The sequence below is a fragment of the Pygocentrus nattereri genome, chromosome 2 (genome assembly GCF_015220715.1).
Source record: "Pygocentrus nattereri isolate fPygNat1 chromosome 2, fPygNat1.pri, whole genome shotgun sequence".
NCBI lineage: Eukaryota > Metazoa > Chordata > Actinopteri > Characiformes > Serrasalmidae > Pygocentrus > Pygocentrus nattereri.
Genome location: NC_051212.1, coordinates 35,034,603 through 35,054,409, shown reverse-complemented (window position 1 = coordinate 35,054,409; position 19,807 = coordinate 35,034,603). Strand labels below are relative to the sequence as shown.

The window sequence follows — 19,807 nt, the reverse complement described above, 5'->3', positions numbered from 1 at the left end:
GAGAAAACATAACATCCACAAGTGAGCTCCCTGGATGCCTTGGACGTGATCACTGCTGTCACTGTGCTAGAGAGACTTTTGCTGAAAGGCACAGATGAGGAGCAAAACTACACTTGTACAGAAAACGTTTTTCTGTAGGAACAAAGCCAACAAAGCCGATTGTCTCCACTAGCAGTACTCAATCTAAGGTAGTGTTAAATAATATAGCATAACTAGCAAATGCACTTCATTCAAAAACAGCTAGACTTCAATGATTTAACTCTTAAGGTACACTGCATGCATTTACACTAACAGTTACTTAAGTACTGTTATGGAAATTGTATTAATTCAGTGTATTTGCTTTATTGCTTGCAGAGTGTATTGCTTGCAGACTATGTACAGGCAAAAGGTAATGGACAAAATACCTTGCCCTTTGATAGTAATGACTCTGACTGACAGAAGTGCTTTGCTGCCTAGATATGAAAATAGGAAGTATCCTCATATAGTGATTGACCTCGGTCAGCTGTCCTGCACCCGCCAGTACTTTCGCTTTCATAAGGTATTCTAGTCGGAGCATCTCTGGTCATGCTGTAAAGCATGACTTGAAGATAGCCTCATCTACTCACAACCTTGAATGGCTATATATGTAAGGAAGACCACTTCTACAGTACCTAAGTAGGTCACTCAGTATGGCATCAGACTCGGTATCGGTGAGTGCTAAAAATTATGTACTCATAGTCTGGAACAAATGGTATCAGTGCATCCCTCTTTTCAATACTTTACAGATTCACCTGTATATCAATTTGTCCCAGCCAGTCTGTAAAGCATTTCATAGCCCATCTTGTTTGCCAGACTGTGTTCTGTTAGTGTCTGGCTAATTCCAGTTTGTTTAGTTCTTCCACTGTCACAGCTCCTGAACAAAAATCTTGCTAAAGGGCAGCAACATGCTGCATCACATTCTTCAGAATCTGAACAAATGGTCTGCAGGTCAAATATTATCTTAGACAGGTTATCTAGAGGTGAAAGATGGTTAAAACTACTCTGGAACTTTGGAAGAGAAAAAAAGTTCCCTCAACAAAGTCGATAAAATAGGCTGTGATCCTACCACATTTGTGTTTTCCTGACATTTATATTTATCTCATACACAATCCCTCTCCCCATTCTGAAGAGTCTCTCAAAGCATTTAAAAGCACAGAAGCCCAACAGCTCTTCACATCAGGGTGGGTAAAGGATCTCGTGGTGTTGCATAAAGAGGAGAAAAAAACTCAGCTACATCAGCTAATTATCACAGGTGTGAATGATGCCTTTAGATAACTTTTGCTAATGTTATCAGCCAAGAGATAACAGAGTTGAAAACAGGCGGGTATAACTTTTTTACTACTGGAGACTGAATTCCGTGCGATGATAATACTCCACCAATATTTGGTGAGAGCGCTTAAGTACAACAATGCAAGTTGCCTCGAAGGGTCTGCCACCCAGCTTGAAAACAAAACACTGGTCTTTTAGATTAAATTATATCTGTCAGTATTTTAGCTTGTATCCTATCTGTGATAAAATTGCTCAGGCCCTAATTATAACAACCTTTATTTAATTGTGCACATATTTTCAGATGAAAAATAGTTCAAATCAAAGTGTGCTGTTATAAAATGTAAAGGCAGGCAGCAGACGAACATACTCATATATACTTTGGCCTGCAAGAAAAGGAAAATAAAAATGCAGATGTCTTCTAGACTTATCATTATACCTTCCAGTGTCTGGCCAGGGAATGCGCACACACACACACACACACACACAGTGACATAACACAGTTAGTTTTGCGTCATTCTTTCCAGACTGGTGGTCTGAAGGTCTCCATGTGGATCTAGACACTTGTCTCACTCTTTCCTGAGCAGTGACGTTACAATAACTCAAATCTCCTGTTAACCCCATTAACTGCCCCTCTGGTACGTCAGACAAATGAGAAACAACACAAGACTCTCTGGTCTGTGAGGCAATTATCCGGAAGTCTCCATGCACTTCCAGTCCCTCTGGGAATCAACAGGAATGCAGACGCACTGCCAAGGAGATTTCTCTTTCTTTCTCACTCTCTCTCTCTCTCTCTCTCTCTCTCTCTCTCTCTCTCTGATCACAATATTGTGTGTATAACCTAATCAGTATTCTGGAAAAATCTATAAAATTTTATGCAAACACCCCAAAAAATGATCTCATTCTCTGTAAAAGTAAAAGTCACATAAAAAAAAAATTGCTTCATTACATTTAATAGTGAAGACTTTTTTACTTGTCACACACATGCATACATGTCTCTCTCTTCACTCTTTTTATATACATATGTGTGTGTGTGTGTGTGTGTGTGTGTGTGTGTGTGTGTGTGTGTGTGTGTGTGTGTGTGTGTGATTGTGTGTGTGTGTGACTCTGTCAATTTTTTCAGCTCCTTTTACCACATAGGTACACTTTGTAGTTCTACAATTACAGACTGTAGTCCATCTGCATTAAGTGTGTTTTTTCTGTAAAAACTCTTACATACATTATAATAATAGTAATCCTTTCTTTAAAATGCTTTAAATATCTATGTTAGAAGAGTACAGTTGAAAGAACACAGCTTTGATTACTTACATCTTTAACTTACATGTTAATTTCCATCAGTAGTAGAACTGATTTAATGAAGGATTGATTAGCTGAAACAGGTACTGAATGATAACAGGTAATACTGCACTCGAGGAGAGGCTCATACTCATAGAATCACAATGTATTTTTTTTGTATTTATTCCAAAGTTAGCATTTTTAACAAATAATTACTTACTGTCAAGATACAATTTTTAATGTTCAAATAATTTTCTCCAATATTTAAGACATTTACATAGTACTGTATATCCATGTACAAAGAGAGAGGAAAAAGAAAGAGAAAGAGAGAGAGAGAGAGAGAGAGAGAGGGAGAGAGAAGTGATCTGTATTTAATTAGCCTAGATTTGTGTGTGTGGAATGTGGCAGGCGGCTGGGTTCGTTCTAGCTGGAGCGTTTAATGCACTTCCATCCGGCCAAGTTCAGGGCTAGACATTCCACTGCAAAGTAGAGCGGCTTTCCCCAGTTTGACTCAGCCACAACACAGCATTATGGAAGCCTCTCAGGACTGTGAGCACACACACAAGATCAGGTTTTCCTGAGTGGCTCTTTGTCAAGAAATACAGCCTTGACCTCAACAATACTGCAGGATACTCAAAATGCAGAAATGCAGAACTGCGAAAGCCCACAAGCACAAACACACAATCTCACCGAATCTAAACACAAAGGAAAAATCTATTCCTGCACCTTCTGTTAATAAAAGGAATTATTTTTATCTTCCATTCCATCACTTTACATGCTCCTTTTCTTCTCTTTTCTGTTTTTTTGGACTACACATGATCCACTCAACCATCACATTAAATGCTGTCTGTTTTGTACATAGTAATCCAGGTGAGTTCAAAAGTACATTTATGTGTGCAAGGTAAAATGGTGAGGATGACCTCTAGTGGTTTTAAAAGTCTATAAAATAATTTCATACTGAGAAAAATAGTCTCAGTAGATAAATAAACAAGTGTTTCTCCTTTATGATATATTTACAATTTATGAGTGTTTCTCCTTTATGATATATTTACAATTAAAAAATGATATGAAATATAAACTATTAAATGAAAAGCATTCTTAAAAGTCATTATCATTCACTTATATACTTCAAAGGGAAATATGTGGACCCTTTAACTTAACCTGATTCAATGTGCAATTCTAACATTAATCATTGGTCAGTGCAGCTCTGTACTGATTTACCATGCTGTGCTAACACCCCTTCCTACACGAATAAAGCCCATATTACTCAGTAGTTTAGCACACACAACAATAAAACCTTCTTCTCTGATGAAACTCTTGGTTGACATCTAAATTGGTAACAGCAAGCACAGTCTTTTAGATCTTAATGGATCTCTTTCGAGCTTAAACAGCTTCAGGAAAGCACTGGGGCCCTGAGTCATGGCTGTGGCCCCACCTTTCTTATCGTTTTTTATTGTCAAAGAACATTTACTTAGTAGTTGGGGGTTATGCCCAAAAATGTATATCATCAATCAATAACACTAGGTCCATGGTACAGTGGTAACTGTTGTCTCACATCTTTATTTCTATGAGGCTGAAGTTGGCTTATTATTGGGGAATATTTGGTAGAATTGTCTGTTCTACTTTAAATTGAACAACAGTTACACACTGGCAGTTGTACAGGCACCTAAATGTTACTGCTGTACCATGTAAATTGGAAGGAGAATTTCGATTAAGAAGCCAACTTCAGCTTCATTACATTTCTCATATAATCTGCCAAATATGCTTGTTTGTATACTTCTGAAGCTGATTGTCAGACACTGCTGGAATCAGGTAAATATTACAGTCATGCATGCTTCAATACCAGCTGGTCCATTGCTTGCTGCCCATAGCTGACTGTGTCAGGTGGCTTATCAGGTGGTATCAGAGAAAGCAAAGCAACTTGTATTGTGTCCGTGCTAGGTTAAGGCTAACCCCCAAAGGCCAGCAATTCCTTTTTGTCCACCTCCTAGGAAAACAAAGTAAACTACTTCAGATGCATCTGACTAGAATGCAGAAGGTGACTGAGATTCTGTTACATTTTCAGTTTAATTTGAAATGTGACTGAGACGCCCCTCAGCTACTCAGCTGAAGCAATATGACTAGATTTATCATGATAAATCATTTCTGAGCACACTGTGGATATTGTCAGTACATAAAGAACACTAAAGAAATGTATGTCCTTACAAAGACATATTATTCCTGTTTAATTGGCAGCACAGGGTGTGAAGCATTTGACTAGAAATCATTGTATGATCATCATATTCATAGTTTTTGACAATATTATTTTAAATATGACACTGCAAGAGCTTTTTTTTGCCTATTCTTGCCCATCTCCTAGCGTGTTTTGCAGTGTCTGTATGTCATGCTATCTATGCTTGTAATGGTAATGAGAATTACATTTTAACACTATCTTATTTCATCCCACTGAAACAAAACCAAAAAGAAAATATTTAACATTGTTATGAATAAACAAGAGCACACAGTGTCACTGATGCAAAGCATTACTCTTTATACCTGTGGTCATTTCCATAGTCTAAATCATTATTTTATTTGTAAGTTCATGAGGTGCTTGGGATGGTTTAACGTTCTCTTATCTGATGCCTGATGCCTTTTTTTCCAAAAATGTTGGGATACTGTGTAAAATATAAATAAATGTACATAAAAACAGAATGCAATGATTTGCAAATCTCATAGACCCATATTTTATTTACAATAGAACACAAAACACAATAACTAAATAAAATTTAGAACCTGATGGCAGCAACACATCTCAAAAAAGTTGGGACAAGGACAACAAAAGGCTGGAAAAGTAAGTTGTACTAATACAAAACAGCTAGAGGATCAATTTGCAAATAAGTCACATAACTGAGTATAAAAAGAGCATTTTAGAGATGCAGAGTCTCTCAGAAGCAAAGATGGGCAGAGGTTCACCAATCTGCAAAAAATCTGCTTCAAAAAATTGTGGAACAATTTGAGAAAAATGTTCAATGTACAATGCGAAGGCTTTTGGACATCCAACCATCTATAGTACAAAATATCATCACAAGATTCAGAGAACCTGGAGAAATCCATGTACGCAAGGGACATGGCCCACGGTCAGTGTTGGATGCCTGTGATCTTCAGGCCCTCAGGAGGCACTGCATTAAAAACATTCATGATTCTGTACTGGAAATCACTGCATGGGCTCAGGAACACTTCCAGAAACCACTGTCGGTGAACACAGTTCACTGTACAATCCACAAATGCAAGTTAAAGCTGTATCATGCAAAGAATATGTCAACACGATCCAGAAACGCCACCAACTTCTCTGGGCCAAAGCTCATTTAAAATGGACTATGGTAAAATAGTATTTTTAGAATAAAAAGAAAGTATTTTTGGAAGCCACGGACACCGTGTCCTGCAAACCCAAGATGAGAGGGACCATCCACTAACACATCTGGAAATGCTGTATCAATGATGTACAGTATATAGAGGTTTAAGAACAACATATGCTCCCTTCTAGACAACGTTTCTTTCAGGGAAAGATTCACTAATAGTAAACATTTGGTGAAAAATCCAGCTAAGAAAATCCAGGACTGTTGAGCAGCTAGAATCCTACATCAGACAAGAATGGGACAACATTCTTCTCCCAAAACTCCATCAATTGGTCTCCAAACTTCCCAGACGTTTACAGACTGTTGTTAAGACAAGAGGAGATGCTCCACAATGGTAGACATGGCCCAGCTTTTTTGAGATGTGTTGTTGCCATCAAGTTCTAAATGAGTTAATATTTTTCATGAAATGGTAAAGTGTCTGAATTTCATCATCTGATATGTGTTCTATGTTCTATTGTGAATAAAATATGGTCTATTTCCATTTATGTATATTTTACACAGCATCCCAACTTTTTTTGGAATTGGGGTTGTAAATACCTAATAAGCAAACAAATGCTATGATGTTACAAGATATGTAACTACATTAAAGATATGTATCTACATTAAAATGACCTCACCATGGTGTTCCCCTAGGTTTCTTTCAGGCCTATGGGAAACACTGACATACACAGTTATAAGAATTTATTACCCTAACCATTCTTCTGCATGAAAAGAGAGATGCTTAATTTGCAAGCCTTCTGGGAGAACCTGTATCACATTGAATAAAAAAAATAGTAATCTTAACTCTTTACACTACTTTACTCTAGTCTGCTTCTTTCTGATTGATTGGTTTAATTTTGTATTGATCTGAATCTAACCATTCAGGCTGCTCTCTGCAAAGTGTTGACAAATGACCAAAGAATTCTGGGAGAAGATTAAACACATTCGTATTGATAGCAACACAGGCTACAGTGAGTGTAATGAAACTAAACAATAACAGATTTTTTCAAAATTAAAACAAACCAAGGAGGTTGAAAAATGTGGAAAATTCAGGTTCACAAAATTCAAACCCTCCCCAGAATTTTGTTCCAACTGCATAGACACTGCTGGTTCATTTAGGAAATCCAGGCAGTCAGAACAAAATTTCTTTCTGAACTTTCTGAACCTGAACTCACCCTTTCTGATGTTAATCTCTGAAAATATGTTATAGTGCTGAGTATAAACTAGCAGTCTTAAGTTAGCATAAAGAGAACACAACATAACATAACCTAACAGTTTTAACCTATTACTACCTGTTAACCTATTACTACTCACATAAGGGAGGCGATGTACGCGCTGATCACCCCGCCCACAGCAAAGCATGAAGGGGTGCTGCAATTAGACAGCTGGTTGCCTCTATCGCTGTCCCCTCACAACGCCCAATCAACTTCCATCGTGCTCGATGAAGTCACAACAAGGCCTCGTACATACCAATCTGAGACTTGTGCTTCCACAGTAGCCAGTTTACAGTCTTTTCACACTGCTGGTTTGACTGCATCCAAAAGATGAACAAATCATCAACTGCTCCACCAACATGTCCTCCAGAGCAGTGCAAAGGTCACTGGAGAAATAAAGTGACCATGTGTGTATGCAGTCTTGAGGAAATCCCTGAGGGAAGCCTGGAAATCCTTGAGGAAAGTATGGAAATCCTTGAGGAAAGTCTGGAAATCCTTGGACCTTGGTTTTATTTCACCAGCAGGAGACGTGTGTGTAAGCGTGTCCGTGTGGTTTTATCAGCCAGTGAGTAAAAGACTGGCCTTTCCATCTTGAAAATCCACAGAAAAAAGGAAAAGAGCTGAAATCTGAGAGCATGTCTGTGGACTTCTCCAATTGTTCAGGTCTAGCCAGGAGAATGCCCTACTTCCCTCACTCAGGCTTTCCTTCATGCACCATTCCCCCCTCTCTCACTCTTTCCATCTCCCTGTTCTCTCTCTCATCCCCTGCTCTCTCTGTCTCAGGACTGCAACTGCGGCAGGCTTCACTAACTCACAAATTCTGCCTGCTGCACATGCTGCTTGGATCTAAACTGCTCCGCATTGACTCATTTCAGTACACTCCTGTAGTCCTGCAGACGACATCTAAAGGACAAGTCAGCAGACTGACGAAATGCAGCAGTGGAGATTTTCTGCCTCACTCTTTCTTTCTATCCCTCTGTCTTTCTCTTTCCTTTTATCTAAGCTCTTTATGCGTGCTGACTCTTCGTTATCTCTTCATTCATTCTCGATTTCCTCTGCGACTCTGCTCGTATTCAAATACTCTCAGTGAGAACAATAAAAGACATTATACAAACCTTTATGTTTTCTTGATGTACTTTCACATATGGACATCTAGAAATCTGAAACTAATATAACAAAATCAGCAGGACTGTAATTTCATTTGCAAGAAAACCAAATTCACAAAGAGACAAAATACACAGCTAAAAAGCAGATATTTCTGTCTAAATATGATGATTATACGCAAGATTGAATCGTTGCAGAGGTTATTTTTCACAGTCTTGAATAAGCCACAAAGCCAAGCTGATAAAAGCACATAAGAACAGCGTGTCATACAGCAGTGTAGCAGGCATGTGGGACAGGTGGGAGGGGTTAAATTATTTGCAGATACATAATTCCACCACAAGAGTGCAGTATTGCTTTGAGGTTTGGCTGTAAAAACTGACTCATTCCAACTGAAATATTTAATACTTTTTAGTACATTTAATACAAACTATTACTAATTTAAATAAATTCTTCTTTCCCAAAACTGAGGATAGCCAGGCAAAAACAATGTGGCTCACATGACACTTTCAGCTGTGAGTGAAAATTTAGAGTGAAAAAAAGTTACATTTGCAAGTGCACAAATAATTTATTCCAAAATCATTTCAGAAAACAACTAGTTTGTTTCAATAAGTTTTAAGGTATGGACGAACTGCTCATATTGCTAACTGAGTAATGTTAATGGGTTCAAAAAATCAGAAGTGTGCACCCCCACACAAATAACTTCTGCTACTTCTACTGTGTCATTCCAGCAAGATCAAAGGTGATGTTCAGAGACATTGTTATTGGGAGTTCTCTCCATACTAGGACCAAAAAAGAGGAAGTGAGCTTGTGTCTTGTTGGCAGAGGTTTATGTAAGAGTCTCCAGTGGGCCAGATCTGATATGGGCACAGCAAAGAAAGGCCATGGCTTACATAAGCCTTTCCCCCAATGAAAAGTACAGAAGGGGCAGATATGGACAGGGAAAGTGCTTTCGCTCATATATTCACTCTACAGCATCAAAGCATTTATACCAAGGACTTATTCCAAGGTTCAAATTTATTTCCATTTGCACATCTATTTACACTAGAAGATTACAAAGAGGTCTAAATAAAAGGAGCTCAAAGCTCTTCAAATTTAGACAAGACAAGTTGACTACAAGGCCTGTATAAATAGATAACTCAAACAAGAAGAGGACATTTAGACAATGCCAGACCAGTCAACAAAAGGCCAGTGCTATAAGCCATAAGTTCTTTAAACATTCCCTAATAAATGTCCCACAATTGAACTGTGATTAAAAAAATCAAAGTCTATTGAGGAAAAATATTCTCTCTCATTATATATATACTCTCATTATATAAGTACCATCTTCCAATTTTATTTAGGATGCGCAGATTTCCACTCTGATTTTAACACAGAATTTCCCCATTCTGAAAATTGGAGCCAGTATCAAATCATACTATCAGGGGCTTAACAACTAAAGGATAACATTTTGTGCCGTCGCAAACCCTGTTTCGGCATTAAAAAGTCCTTTAGTGCACATGCACATGTAATGACCAAATGAGCAGTCGCTGCTCTTTTGCACTTTTTCCTCACTGCATATGCATTTATAATGGTTTCCCACTGGGACCCTGGGAGGAGATTATTATAATGAAGCATGTAGTCTGATTTACCTGAGCCTACAATAAACACTGACTTGATGATTGTGCACAGTATGTAACACCTCTGAAAAGCTTATCTCTGTTGTCAAATCAAAACTTCATATCTCCAAAATGGCAACTTTACAGGAGAAGGAAAAACCTACTTTTAATGTAAGTCAATGGAACCAGACTTTTTTCCAAGTCATTTTGGACCAATTTTATTCCAAGGTTTTGTTCCGACAGCAGTGTTATCTTATTTAAGGGGCCAACATGGCTGCCACTGTTGGTGTACAGAGATGCTTGTCCAACAAAATGGAGGCATGTTTATAGCAGGTCAATTTTTTTTGTTGTTTGTTTGCCCACAGTATGCATATTTAAGCCGATCTTTGACCCAAACGTTTTGTCCTTTTGAATTGCTATAATAAAACAATGACTTTCTCTGTTTTCTCAATATTCTGACTTATTTTGCAGTATATACTGATTTTCTCAAAATAATTAAACTGTCTTCAAGAACGATACCTTATTATTTTGACAAGCCAAGTCAAAATATTGAGAAATCAATATATGTAGAAAACATTCCACTATTCTGATGTTGACACATATAACATATAACGAACATATAACGTAAAAGTTTTAGCAGCCACACCTTTGCTTGTTTCTGTGAACAGTGGTTATCCCCACCAGTGCAAACCATCAGAAATGAATGCTTCTATTAATAAATACTAAGCCTCCAGCTCATTGAATATAAATTGCCTTATATTTTGGAATATATTTTCAAAGATGTTCAAATGGAAGAATTGCCATATGAACAATAAGAAGTGACAACTTTCATCCACAATATACATTTCAACTCTCTTCATTTTATACCCATATGAATAGGTGACAAGCCTTACAAGCTACTCTGCGTTAAGCTCCATGTTTTCTGTGGTCATAATAACTGTTCTTGTTTTTATTTTGATTTTGCTTTTTGATATGATTTTGATGGTTGTGGTGGTTTTCTTTCTTTGTTGAGTGTTTTGTGTGCTGCCTTCTTGGCCAGGGCTCACTTATAAAGAGAGGTGATTAAAGGTGAATCTCAAGGTGATTACCCTAATTAAATGAAGGTAAAGTAAAAATAAAAATAAATATTTGGTAGGAGGCCAGTATTTCTTTTTGACCACTTTGATGTCTGATGTAAATCTAAAATGTGGAAAATAGCAACCCTTTTATATAACCGGTACTTCTATATAACTGGAATTATATCTCAATGTTGGTGATACCCTTATATAATATATAACCTTATAAAATGATATAACCTTATATAATTGACACAATTAATGCAACTAGCTTGTCTGTATGTCTGTCTGCATCTGTCATTCATTCATGGTTAGTAGGCCACAAAAAACCTCTACAAAAGGGTGGGGTGAGCACTCAGATAGCTCTTGATGCTTCAAAACAGCAATGCTTTGCATCAATGACACCTATAAGTCCTAATGAACGTAGACTTCATTTCAGGAATACAAACAGTGGAATATTACATAAATCTTTAACTAAAAGAAAGATGTATAAAGACTTGCAAGCCAAAAGATTATATATTCAGAGTGTTAAATGCAACTCCATTAACACATACCCAAGGGACTGATAAATCTGGCCCTATGTTATATTTGTATAAACATTTGTATGTTTGAAGGCGTGAGCAGCACTGGAGCAGTGGAGAGAATAGAAAGTGAGTATTTCACTTTTATAAACAGCAGGAGGTGACATGCAGTTGCAAAGATATGAGTTATGCTAGTTATGTAAACTTCTTGATATACAGCTGCTGAAAAGGCTCAGGTGAAAGTCACTTTGGACTTCTGTTTGAAATAACACTCCATCATTCCAATCCCTCCTCTATTAGAAGTTGTGCATGCATGTGTATGTGACTTCTTTCATGATGACCGGCCTCTGGAGAGCCTCTTATGTATTCATATTTGTAATGGTGAAATAAACAGTACAGTTCTTTTGGAAAGCAACCCCAGGATATGGAATGAAAAATGCTGAGTCAAGTCCATCACTTGGGCTGTCATGATTACTCGGTTACTTGATTTCAGAAATAACTGAAATAACTGAATTTACGTTCTCAATAATTCAGCAATAAATCAGTTTGCATATAGATACTGCATATTTTAAATTCTTCTACATCAAGAAAGAGAGCCCAACCGGTGCCTTTTGTGTTGACACTCTCTTAAATCAATGGGTAGCCCCTTCCTTCCCTATGTGAAATGTACATATTTTTTAAATATTCATTCACAGTTACTGCTCATACATCCACACCCATCCAATATAATTTACTGGACTAGGTCATCAATTAAAAATATCTTGTATCCAGTTATGTTTCTGTCCCCACCCAATGTTTAATCCAAGTCAATCGACTATTAGATTACTTGATTACTAACATAATCATGACATACTTTGCACAGACACAAATGGAGATGAAAATGGACCTGATCCATGTCTCTTTATGCCTGTACATCGTATAGGTCTCCTCAATCAAAAGCTCATTTGAAATCTGCTAAAACAGATACCCCACTTAGTGCAGGACGATGTAAGAAATGGAAATGTTCGCATGTATGAATACATGTATATGTGTGAATTATGGGTGCGGATTATAACAATATTTTATTGTTATCATAATAAATCATGTTACTTTTCTTAGCTTATCATGAATACCATCACTACTTCAAGTTCTATTTTGTCTTTGCAACTTATTAAATCTCAAAATATTGTGATGTAAACTGTGTATATATAACATTCATGCCATTTCAGCCTCCTCTAATGTGCATGCACATTATCAATCTTGATAGCAATAAATGTGTCTTGGGTTGGAACTGACAAATTGTGACATAAATCAATGAATACAGAGTTGAAAACAGTGCACTACTGAATAGGAAGGTTGATACATTAAGAGTAAATTCAATAAACTCTTTTCTGGATTTTTTTGCAGAACAGCAATTCTCAACATGTGGATTTGTGTCAAAGATGTATTAAACAACACAGTGCTGCTGTCAGCTTCAAATACAGAATTACCAGAAGCAGGAACAACCACACTAGTATTAGCACAGCTACATATCACTGATGTCGGAAAAAAACTTGTATCTCAATTTTTGTTCTTTTTCAGGGTTTTTTTGCAGGTTTTTTTGTGTGTGTAAATTTCATGATGACAGGACCAAAAGAAATGGTCCAAATTGACCTGGCAGAAAGTCTTATTACATTGACTTGCATTAAAAGTGAAGTATTTTCTCTCACCTGTAAAGTTATTTTAGAGATATAAGGTTTTGTTCCAATAGCAGTACAGATACACTGTTTGTCGTACTTCTGTTCTGCCCTTGTATTGGGACACAAAGCCGGTGAATAAATAGCAATTGCTTAGTCAAATATACAACCCAATGGTTTTCAACCTGCTCTAATCAGCTTCATGTGGAAATATGTAGCAGCTACGCTACATTTCCAAAAGTATCCAGACACCAGAATTACTAAATTCACTTACTGAAAGTTACACCCATTGCTGACACAGGCATTGAATTGTGCACTCTATAAAAAAGCATTGCCAAGACACTGAAATGCTCTGGAACACCCACACATGAGCCAAAGGCCACGATGTTCAGTGCCAAGCATCAGCTAAAGGGGCATAAAGCCCCCCAGCACTGGGCTGTGCAGCTTTGAGATCCAAAAATATTCCAGGCCTGGGCAATTTCTAAAAAAACAGCATAATATTTTTCATTCTATTCTTAGTTTATGTGCTTAAAACATGAACTGTTTCTTTAATAAAAATCACATTTTAAGTAATGTAATATAATATCGAGTAATATTTCAATGTCGTTTTAACAGATGCTTCTGCAAACACAGGGATTCACAAGCTTCTTTTGGTGTAGGTTCCCAGTGACTTACATGCTAATAGCACCACTTGCTAGAGAAACATCAAGACTGCAAGAGTTCTAACAGTACAAAGGAACATCATGTGTACATATTATTAAATAATAGTTAGCAAGCTTACCACTGGGTAATTTGTCAATGTCATCTGATCACATCACTCCATCACTCAGAGTTAAATCAGTACCAGACTACATTAATACATTTGTGGCTGATGGCAATCAAATCCTCGCAGCAGTGTAACTTTTGGACTTACAGAGTGCATAACACAAATACAGAACTAGAGAAGGATTTACTACATAAGGAGTTACAAGTGTGAAGTAATGACTCACACTTGTGGGCAGATAGAGGGTGAACTCAATTGTCAACTGAGCACAGGTTAATAAATTCTACAAAGAAAAATACTGTGGAAAACTGATATTGCGCCTGTAGCATTCAATTAAAGCAGTGGTAAGATATCGACATTTTAGTACAAACATATCATTCTGTCATGTCATAACTCATAACTACATATGACATTTTTTGTGATGGCAGACAGCCTACAGCAAAATAAAAATGGCAGATTAATTTGAGCACATCAGAACACTCTTTCAGAAAGGTGAAATAAAAACAAATGGAATGGCAATGGAACAAAACAGCTGAACATGCATGAAGTTTGCAAAATTAGTCTGAATGACAAAGGAGAGAGGCACAGGTAATATTATGGCTGCCAGATCAACAAGGGCAAGCTGGCATTTTACCTCGCACATATCAATTGAATTAAGATTAATATTTAAAATGTATTTTAATTATAAAAATCCTCCACCCTCCCTAACTGCAGAGATCACTGGCATACAAGCTCAGACAGACAGACAAGCTATGAGAAGGAAGAGGTTATGCAATAAAGTCTGTGTTCAGTGAGAGGACTGCCTCAGCTCAGTACTCTGTTAAATGGCTTTAATTCGATTCACAAAATAATATGTAAGCTTGAAAAACATGGTTTTTACAGGTTCTTTAGCAAAGACAATGGTTTAACCTAGAACCATGAACACTCAAAGAACCATTTGCATGTAAGGGTTCTTTGCATGATGAAATTGTTCTTCAGACTGATGGAGAGTGCACTGTATAGGCTTCTGTATATCACCTTTTTGAAAATGGCTCTATATAGCACCAGAAATTGTTCTGCGCTTGTTATAAGGTCAAACTTGTAACAAGAACCCTTCTACTGAATGCAAGTGCATTTCTTTCCATTCACATCCATTTGCTATTCTGGCAGTAATGAATAACAGTGTCTTTGAAGACATGGGTTGAGTGGAGTCAAAGTTCACCAGTGCTGTGATGTTTTTTCTAACCTATTTTAGGCCAAAAACGTGCTCACGTTTTCTCTGATTTCTATGGCTGGACCCTAATATTCAGCTATTTGTTCACTGGATAGGCATTCAGATTTAAATTTTGGGATTTGGATATTCTTAAGAAAGGGGACCGGAGGGTGTGTTCCAACTATTGGGGGATCACACGTCTCAGCCTCCCTGGTAAGGTCTATGTAGGGGTACTGGAGAAGAGAGTCCGACCGATAGTTGAATCTCAGCTACAAGAGGAACAATGCGGGTTTTGCCCAGGTCGTGGAACACTGGACCAGCTTTTTATCCTCACCAGGGACCTGGAGGGTGCATGGGAGTTCGCCCAACCAGTCTACATGTGTTTTGTGGATTTGGAGAAGGCATTCGACCGCGCCCCTTGGGGGATCCTGTGGGGAGTGCTCCGGGAGTACGGGGTGAGGGGCTCGTTGTTACGGGCCATTCAGTCCCTGTACAAACGGAGCAGGAGCTTGGATTGTATAGCCGGCAGTAAGTTGGATTGGTTTCCAGTCAGGCTTGGACTCCGCCAGGGCTGTCCGTTCATAACTTTTATGGACAGAATTTCTCGGAACAGCCAGGTGGCGCAGGGTGTCCAGTATGGTGGCCTCAGGATTTCACATCTGCTTTTTGCGGATGATGTGGTCCTGTTAGCGTCATCAGGCCAGGACCTCCAGTTCTCTTTGGACCAGTTTGCAGCTGAGTGTGAAGCGGCTGGGATGAAAATCAGCACCTCTAAATCTGAGACCATGGCCCTCAGTCGGAAAAGGGTGGAATGCTCTGTCCAGGTCGGTAGTGAATTCTTGCCCCAAGTGGAGGAGTTTAAATATCTTGGGATTTTGTTCACGAGTGAAGGAAGGATTGAGCGAGAGGTTGACAGGAGGATTGGTGCAGTGTCTGCAGTAATGCGGACCCTATTCTGGTCCATCATGGTGAAGAGCAAGCTGAGCCAGAAGGCGAAGCTGTCAATTTACTGGTCAATCTACGTTCCGACTCTCACCTATGGTCACGAGCTTTGGGTAGTGACCGAAAGAATGAGATTGCGGATATGAGACTGAGATTGCGGATCACCGGGCTCTCCCTTAGAGACAGGGTGAGAAGATCGGCGATTTGGGAGAGGCTAGGAGTAGAGCCGCTGTTCCTCCACGTTGAGAGAAGCCAGTTGAGGTGGTTCAGGCATCTGGTAAGGATGGCCTCTGGATGCTTGCCTATGGAGGTGTTCCAGACATGTCCGATAGGGAGGAGACCCCGGGGAAGACCCAGGACACATTGGAGGGATTATATCTCTCGACTGTCTTGGGAATGGATCGGTATCCCACCAGAAGAGCTGGAGGAGGTGGCGGGGGAGAGGGAGGCCTGGGCCTCTTTGCTTAGGTTGCTGCCCCCGCAACCCAGACCTGGATAAGCGGTTGAGGATGGATGGATGGATGGATGGATGGATGGATGGATTTGGATATTATTTCACAAAATACTGCAACTGTAATACTGTAAATTGCAAGACAACTGAAGGTTACGGTGCATATTGCAGCTTTATGTTTTTCACTGTTATTTACTGAAAACTGCACTGAACACAGAGAGCCCAGTTTTTACAGTGCTAATAGCTACAAACACCACTCCACTCTGGCTCTTAACATAAGGTGCTTCTATGAATGAACCATAAAGAGACCAGCATAAACATGTCTTCTCTTTAAAAAAATTACCTATTTAAAATACAGTGTAGTGATAATGCAATATATGACAATACATTTTGTCAGCACATGTTATACATTCCTAATTATACATTCTTATATTTATACTATCTTTTGGCAAACCTAGTCTCAGATATCCAACTACTAAACTACTAAACATGAATCAGAGTTTACGCATGGAACATTTTGTAGGTAACAGAATCAAATGAATGTCTTACAAAATTACAAAAAGAGTTCTTCTTAAATATGTTCATGACAGCGCAGTCAAAGACAAAGTATACTACTGAGCGGTTGATTAAGTAATATCAGTTAGGTGGTGTATGCACTGCGCTATTTATTCCAACCAATGACTCCACTGAAAGAAAAGTTAGTGTAATTAAGAAATAAATGTGGTTTGGTAATTTATTAGGCTAACAGTGGGCTTATTATGCCCTCGAAATATCCATATTTAAATAATAATTTATCAGTGCTGATAAATTATTAGCAATACTATTATATTACTATTCTAATACTATTGTTCAATGCTAAGAATTTTTTTTAAAACTATTTTTTTTAAACTTCCACCCAAAAACGATAACACTGTCTATTAGGATATTTAACAAAGATCCATCAGTGACTTTGAAAAATGAACACTGAGCAACCCTGGTACTCTCAAAGCACTAATGTTTCCAGGATACATAAGAAATTGTTCACCTTGGGGTGGATCACATCATACTATTTTTGGAACAGGTATTAATTTAAGACAATTTGTAAATAATTATAATCATTAGCGGTAGGATTAGCAATAACATCCCAGGTAATACAGCAGACTATATTTCACACAGAACTATTTCAACTTTACATCATGCCTTTCTCTCATGCACACACTTCTGAGAGCTGAGTGTAGAGGTAGGAGTAAAGTGTGATGGATCACCATCCCCTACTTATCACCTCGCGACCCTTCCAGTTCTTTGATTCGTTGAAACATACCCACAGGCATGATAGGAGTCTGACTCATTCCCTAATGGCTGAAAGTAAGCATCTGACTCGCTGACACCTCCAGCACAGTTAAACATCTTCAACTGGGTCAGAACAAAGTTACTGAAATTCATGAAGACTATGAAAAAAATGAAATGCACTTGGGTCCACTGTCATGTGTACTTGACATGAAACAGATGAAACTGAGCCCTCAGTGGTAGGGGAAGTGGTTGGTGACTGGTATACTGGTATATGAGTCAGAGTTATCAGGCACACAGAGAGAGAGAGAGAGAGAGAGAGAGAGAGAGAGAGATTATGGTGCAATAAGGTCGCTGGGTTGTTATGACAGAACAATGTAAAAACAGTGCCTTTTTTATAACAACTGGACAGTTACTGGAAGGGGAGTTATTTCAGGAGGCCCCTTCCAGAAAAGTGCTGTAGCATGGTTCTGTGGTCTTTTGGTAAAACATGCCAGCAAACACTCTAAGTTAGCTGTGAATCTATTCTTCTATACCACGCTTCCCCTCCGTATCTCCCTCTTTTTCACTCTATCTAATTGTCTCAGTCTCTTTCTGTGCTTGTGTCATATACACTATATTTCAAAAAATATTCGCTCGTCGGCCTTCACACACATATGAACTTGCGTGACATCCTATTCTTAATCCATCTTAATCCATAGGGTTTAATATGATGTAGGCCCATCCATTGCAGCTATAACAGCTTCAACTCTTCTGGGAAGGCTTTCCACAAGGTTTAGGATTTGTGAGGTCAGACACTGATGTTAGACAACAGGAAGGGGTCATCCCTAAAATGTTCCCTAACCTGCTTGGATGCAGCTGCTTGGCCATGGAAACCCATTCCATGAAGCTCTCTACGCACTGATCTTGAGCTAATCTGAAGGCCACATGAAGTTTGGAGGTCTGTAGCGAATTACTCTGCAGAAAGTTGGCGGCCTTTTCGCACTATGCACCTCAGCATCTGCTGACCCCGCTCTGTCATTTTACATGGCCGACCACTTCGTGGCTGAGTTGCTGTCGTTCCCAATCACTTTCACTTTGTTATAATACCACTGACAGTTGATTCTGGAATATTTAGTAGTGAGGGAAATTTCTCGACTGGACTTGTTGCACACATGGCATCCTATTACAGTACCATGCTGGAATTCACTGAGCTCCCGATAGCGACCCATTCTTTCACAAATGTTTGTAGAAGCAGTCTGCAGGCCTAGGTGCTTGGTTTTATACACCTGTGGCCATGGAAGTCATTGGAACACCTGAATTCAATGATTTGGAAGGGTGAATGAATACTTTTGGAAATATAGCGTTTTTGAGGATTTGTTGACCAAATGAATACCTAATCAGTACCTGGACTGTGAGATTGCTAAGCTGGTACATCAAGACAATCACAATAATTAGAACCATTTTCCAGACCAGGAGTGGGCAATGAAGCAAAAATCTAATGTTGAAAAACCTTTTATAATTAGAGATAGAACAAATCTGATCCTTTAGTGCCAAGTCAATGCCAAAATAAATAAAACAAAGTCATGATACAAGTTTTATACAGTATCTGTAGCACAAAATAGAAATTGGATTCATATTCTGTACTCAAGTTTAAGAAAACTTAAGAATGTCATCTGCATGTGCTTCTGCTCCTCCAAAAGAGACTAATTGAGAAGAAACGCAACAAATCTCATTTAAAAATGTTTTGCTTTCAAGAAAGTGGATAAAAGCAGCATTATCAAAGCAAGAGGATGCAAACAAATAACCTCCAACAGGTTATTTTCAACAGCTAGTGTTATAAAGGAGGTTGTTACCCAGAAATACTATTGCTAGTATCATTAAAATTATTCGTATTATTTGATATGGCTTGATTATAAATTTCCTCTGCTTGTCCACCATCAGGAAGTCTTTCCTTCCTGTATAATTAGGCTTTCCTCTCTGTGCTATTGATGTGCAACATGATTGACAGGTAATTAGATCCACCTCCTTGGCCTGATTGGTTAAATATTGGGTGGTCCACTTAATTTGTTTTATCCCTTTTGACAGAGCCTAAGGCAGCCACAGAGTCCAGATTTATTCCTTCAATTACATATAT

At 38.4% G+C, this 19,807-nt stretch overlaps 1 protein-coding gene across 3 annotated transcripts in view; it reads right to left on the bottom strand.

The window, feature by feature from the left end:
* cacnb2a (calcium channel, voltage-dependent, beta 2a) overlaps positions 1-19,807 on the bottom strand; it is a 91,104-nt gene that overhangs the window by 65,000 nt on the left and 6,297 nt on the right. Inside the window, exon 1 of one of the 3 annotated variants that reach the window (XM_037546439.1) lies at positions 7,248-7,913. The exons of the other annotated variants lie outside the window; for them this stretch is intronic. Coding sequence (XP_037402336.1) covers positions 7,248-7,295 — 48 coding nt within the window. The 5' untranslated portion in view covers positions 7,296-7,913. Of the gene's footprint in view, positions 1-7,247; positions 7,914-19,807 lie in introns of those variants that run through there. 3 annotated transcript variants of the gene reach the window in all.